The sequence below is a fragment of the Anneissia japonica genome, unplaced genomic scaffold (assembly GCF_011630105.1).
Source record: "Anneissia japonica isolate Jap-2015-1 unplaced genomic scaffold, ASM1163010v1 scaffold287719_len1884721_cov185, whole genome shotgun sequence".
In the NCBI taxonomy this organism is placed as follows: domain Eukaryota; kingdom Metazoa; phylum Echinodermata; class Crinoidea; order Comatulida; family Comatulidae; genus Anneissia; species Anneissia japonica.
The window spans coordinates 1,786,921-1,792,758 of record NW_022715822.1 but is presented as its reverse complement, the minus strand read 5'-3'; the positions used below and the strand labels follow the sequence as shown (position 1 = coordinate 1,792,758).

Here is a 5,838-nt window from a genome sequence, read left to right as displayed (position 1 = left end):
TCCACGAACGTTTCATGATTCTTCATTTATCTTTTATCATTAATTGTCTCTACATGAAAAATTGTGTTGATGTTACTAATATTCAAGTTAATTGCCGTCATGTTACAACACTTAAGTTTATTGAAAAGTTCGCTCGTACCGATGCTTACAAATTTTCCCCATATATTCATTTTAGCAAACTTTTTAATTCCCTCCCTGATGAAGTTAGATGCTCCTTGCTTTTCTCGAGCAACTATTTCATTAAAGTTGCAAAAATATTTCTTCACCAAAATGTTGAGATTCATTAATTCTGTATGTGCCTGTTTGATCCTGATTTTGTATCGTGGTCACTTAATAATTATGAGATCCCTTGCAATAATATTTTATATTACAATCTTTTAATATTTAATATTTTATTTTTCTAAATGATATATATTTTATCTTTTGTGTTGTTTTCTGTGTGTTGAGTGCTGCCTTGGAGAGCCACATGATAGTTACACTTTTGTGTACTTTTGGTTATCCTGGGTTGGCAGCACTCTTTGTTTTTGTTTCTGTTTTTATTGTCTTTTTATTGTAATTTTGATTGTAATTTTAACCCGAAATAAATTTGAAATTTGAAATTGAAAATATAAGGAATGGTGTCTTGCATTTTGCTCCGATGTGTAAACGACAGAGGGTTAGAACAGTGTTGATTGCCTTCCTTCGAAGGTTTCTAATTCCAAACAAACATAGTTCCTCATCCTGTATTATATTTAAGTTACAAGTATTTTTAAGCCATATTAAAAACAATTCCAAAAATGAAAACTAACATGACATGAAAAAAATGTCTTTCTTCACTTTTGTTGCAACAGATACAGGAATTGTTTTCATATACACCGATTTTGACTAAAGATGTAATACCTAGCATCCTGTGAATGATTCTGTATTGAAACCATCTTAATTTAATATCATTAGTGAAACTGAAAGTGACATTTGACAGTTCCCAAATATTTTTGTTATTTGAAATTCCTATACTGTATCTCTCCGCTATTTTGCTTTATATCTTTCCTTATAAACCAAATTAGAACAAAACACCTCAAATATTCTCCTAGACCCTTCAATGGTCTTTTAAAATCACTTCAATATTAAACGGAAAAATGATTTAACCCGGTATAAAGAACAAATAGATAAATATTATAATAATATTTATTTTATAATTCTAGTCATTTTAAGCTAATATCACACCGCTATTGAATACAGGTTTTGCTGCATTGGATTCTGGTGGTTTAAAAATAAGACCACTGATCGATCGATCGATCGATCGGTCGGTCGGTCTGTCGATTGATCGATCTATCGGTCGATCGATCGATTGATTGATTGATTTTTACACAAAATGAAAATACACTGTACCCCATTTTGTAAAAAAAGGCGTTCTCTGAATTCCTTGACTGCAAGTATTTCAAAAGAAACACATATAAAGGCTACAGTACGTGCAGTCAAGATCCGCACATTTTTCAAGATACATGAAAAATGTGTTTGCTAGTCGACTGTCTCAGGGTCTAATTATCTCCTGTTTTACGATATGAAAAGATCAGGGATATATTATAATTTAACTTAATTTATCATAAAAGCAATATATGCAAAAATCATAGACAAAAAATATAAATGTGAACAAGAAACGAAATTGCACGCATGCTCACGTTGTTATTATTTTAGTTTTTAATTTTAATTTTTTTTTAGTACTAGAATAAATATTGTTTTTTTTTAAATTCAAACAAAACAAATCATATTCTGAATAAACGTACAATAAAAAGATTATTAACCAGTAAACATATGCTCTCTTATAGGTACTACCGTACTAAGACAACAGTGCTGGTTCAATATTTACAGAAAATATCAGACTGATAAACTGTATATTTAATGGAGAGGGAGATAGACACTAGGCCTATGTCAATACATACTGGTTCTTTCATTTACTTTACTGTACATTATATACCTCTACTGTACATTATAGTCTATATAATCCTGATAAGAGTATATACACACGATGCTCTTTTTGGAAGGTGAAATATTTCACGATGGTCTGGGGCACGCGCCCGCGTTCTGCCACTGCCGTTTGTTTCAGTCATTCGCAGACCTCTCGCATAGGCCTATAGGCTTATATTTTCATTATAATTTTTAGGGGAATACTTGTTTTCTCGGATTTAACTTCCTCCAAGAAAGAGGAAGTATATTTATATTCTCCTAAAGTGCCAGTTTATTTGATTTTTGTACTGGAATCTTCATTTAGATCTTCCGATAGCGCAATAAAACGTTTAACAAAAAATAAAATAGCACCATCTGTAGCTGAAATGCAAATAATATTCCAACGATTTTAAGTATTCCAACACCCGCCCAAGCAACGCCGTGCATTTCTATGTAAATTTATTCCACTGAACACATACCATACATACCATAGCTACAAGTTAACCACATCTTCTTGTAAATACATTTCAACAAGACAAACAATATAAAAGATTAAATAAATCAGTACACTCTGTCAGACACTTAAAGTCTTCTAAAGTCCACCAATCATTCCAACAACCAATACGTAAATAACGATAACCTTGCCCGTCTACTATGGAACGCCCACAGTGCCTTTACCTGCGGCTATAGCATTCGGCTGCGCATTTCCCATTCGGCGACCCATTGCATTCGGTGCATTTGGCATATGCTGCGGCGAATTTTTCATTCGGCAGCGACTATGTATTCTGCGCATTTGTCATGCGGCGGCGACTGTTCCATTTGGTAGCGACCCTAGCATTTGGCAACTACATCATTCGGCGACATAGGATTCAGTGGCCAAAGCCTACTGTACATACATCATTTGGCGACTTTAGCGTTCGGCGATTATAGGCCTGTATCAATTGGCGACCATCCAATAGGATAAAACGGGTAATTTCCAACGCCTGCTTACAAGCCTAACCTAATAGCTGTATATTTTGTTAATCTGGTGCTTCTGTTTGTGTTTGTGCATTTTGCCTGTTTCTAAGTTATTTAATCATACCCCTATGTTTAGCCTTTTAATTATTATTAGCGTATTATGCATTCCACCAACACAACACATATTGTGTTTACGCTGTTGGATAATAACAGAATATTGCCCAGACTCGGTATTCTTATCATTGGGCCGATTTCGGGCTCAAAATTTTCTTATTTTGTTCTTATTTTACAACTAGTCATTTTACATTTTGATGTAAAATATATTGACAGAAATGTTGTAAAAAATAAATATTAATGTGATGTAATGTAAAAATACAGCAAATGTGATGGCAACTCTGCTGCCTGCACATTTGCTGTAAATTTACAGAGAATTTTTTTACAGTGTACGGTACAGTTTATATAAATGGTAGGCCTATATATACAGTAGGCCCATAGAATTGGGGGGGGGGTGCGTGTACATCGGCACTCCCCGCACCCCAAAAGCCTACGGTCATGATATAGCATGGCAATATAAGTAGTAAAAAGCACAAGAAGGAAGCACTAGATATTTTAAACGGTTTAGAAAGTTAACTTTTATACACAGACGTTGAAAAGTAGGCCTACCGTTTTCGATTAGGCCTATAGTCGCTGAATGCTAAAGTCGCAGAATGATGCAGTCGCCAAACGCTAGATTCGCCGAATGATAAAGTCGGAGTCTAATGCTACTTGTGAGGGACGAAAAGCCGCCGCCGAATTATAAAGTTGCAGCCAAATGCCATTTGAGTCGAACGAAAAGTCGCCGCAGAAGGCACTGCGGGCGCTCCATAGTCTACAGGACTCTATAGGTTTAGCTGATCATTAACAAAGTCGGTTGGTAAAGGGAGGAAAACCAGAACTGTGCCCGCAAACTTCTTCAGTGTTCTTCATAAAATAATATGCGTTAATATACAGTACAGCTTGCCCTTCGAGAATCTGATCTTGTCTTCCTTTCCGATATGCCTTGCTAGAATAGATCTGTGTCTCCACAAGTTTTCTATCTTCAACAATTAGTAAGCTTCAATAAACAGGCCACATTTTTTCGCAAATGTTTTTTTACAATGGATTCCTTTTCAATAAGCAAATGCGTCTTGAAAATGATTGATCTGTGTTTACGCCATTGCGCAGGCCATCTCGATGAGTCACTTCTACCATTGCTCAGACCAAGTTGGCTCAAAATAATTTCATTCACAATGTTCCTTGTGTTTTTTATCTGTGATTTATTCAGACCAAAATTATAAAGCAAATTATGCCTTTCCAAATTTCTTAACTCGTCTTGGTGTTTTTCTAAAGCTTTATTTTGGTGTTCTCAAGAATCTGTTTCTACATGTCCGCCGAGTCTAATTTTGTTATACGTGTGACTTGGAAAAGTCAACGTATTTATTAAATTTTACGACATTCTTTTCCTCCTTCTTAGTATATCAATATATATTGATGATCAAAGACTTTAGAGAGCATGCAGATATTGATAAGGCTAAACGCTGCTACCAGGCTACCAGTTGAATCTCTATTTCTTAGATGAATTTTTTTTTTCTTACCTTTGTAGTTTAATTTATAATTTATGAGTTTCATGTATTTTTCTTTTATAGAGCGCCACATTTGTAACTTCAGTGTTGTATAACAAATGGCAATAAATCGAACATGACTAATTTACTTGATAAACCTTTCACGATAAATCAGACTGCTTGAAGTAGATCGCAATTGAGTGAACATTCATTTCACTATCAGTTCAAATGACAAACCGATCTACCGTTGTTTATATATTTAGTAAAATAACCAATCAATAAATTATTCAACCAACCAAACAACGATCAATAATTCTAAAAATCATTCAATTTACTAATAAAAATGATTAGCGTTTCAACATTCTGATCGATCGTCGAAAGCCATCTCGAAAACTCTTTAACTTAAAGTTGTAAATAAACGGATTTATCGAAGTGCTACTCAGACTTAATTTCGGCAAATGCTCTAAGAATATTGAGCGATACGTTGTCGGTCACATGCTCAAAGTGTAGTATTATATAGAAGAACATTGGCGACCAGCAGATGAAAAACCCTCCGACTACCATTGCGGTTGCTTTAATAGTCTTCTGTAAAGACGCCTGCTCGTTAGTATTTAATGGCAATGACACGCCTTGTCTTGGTATATCCCGCACATTAATCGCCAGTTTTTTTGAAATGAAAAATATTCTAGCATAAATTAACACAACTATAATGAATGTATTCATTAAACCAACTGCACTCATTATCTCGTAAACTCGAATGGCCGATTCGCTGTAAGTTTTACAAATGTTTGGAAGGCAGTCCTCGTCTATTTCTAATCCACCAAACAAAGGCACTAGGCCCCAGGTAATTCCAATCACCCACGCCAGTATGATGAAGTAAGATGCTCGGTAGATCGTTGCATGGGACTGATATTTATATGGATAAGAGATTGCAAAATACCGATCAAGAGAAATAAAGAATAGATGCCATACAGAAATAGGACATGATATATAAAGTGGAATGTAGAACGCATCACCTTTTATTGAAGTGTCACTGAAAGTTACTCCTGAATATACATTCACGTATATTGCCATAGGTGTTCCGATAATCGCCGATAGAAAATCTGCACAAGAGAGACTCGCAAGAAGTACGTTGGAAACCGTATGAAGGGACGGAATAGAGTAAACCGTTACGAAAACCAAAGCGTTTCCACATACACCAATTATACCAATAAAAGAGGATACTACGCTTACTGTCATAAGGTAGAGAGAAAAGGAAACATCAATGTCGTTTTCTTTTGTGTAATTCTCCATTGTATGTAACAGCTGTAATAAACAAAAAAAGTTAATTGATAAAAAAATTAAATTACACATATATTAAATATATATATATATATAT

At 34.7% G+C, this 5,838-nt stretch overlaps 1 protein-coding gene across 1 annotated transcript; it reads right to left on the bottom strand.

The window, feature by feature from the left end:
• Positions 1 to 4,812: 4,812 nt before the first annotated feature.
• Positions 4,813 to 5,753, bottom strand: LOC117109381 (trace amine-associated receptor 7f-like). Its single transcript, XM_033251692.1, has one exon. It carries the CDS (start codon positions 5,751 to 5,753, stop codon positions 4,896 to 4,898), a length of 858 nt encoding a protein of 285 aa, XP_033107583.1. The 3' UTR covers positions 4,813 to 4,895.
• Between the last annotated feature and the right edge of the window lie 85 nt (positions 5,754 to 5,838).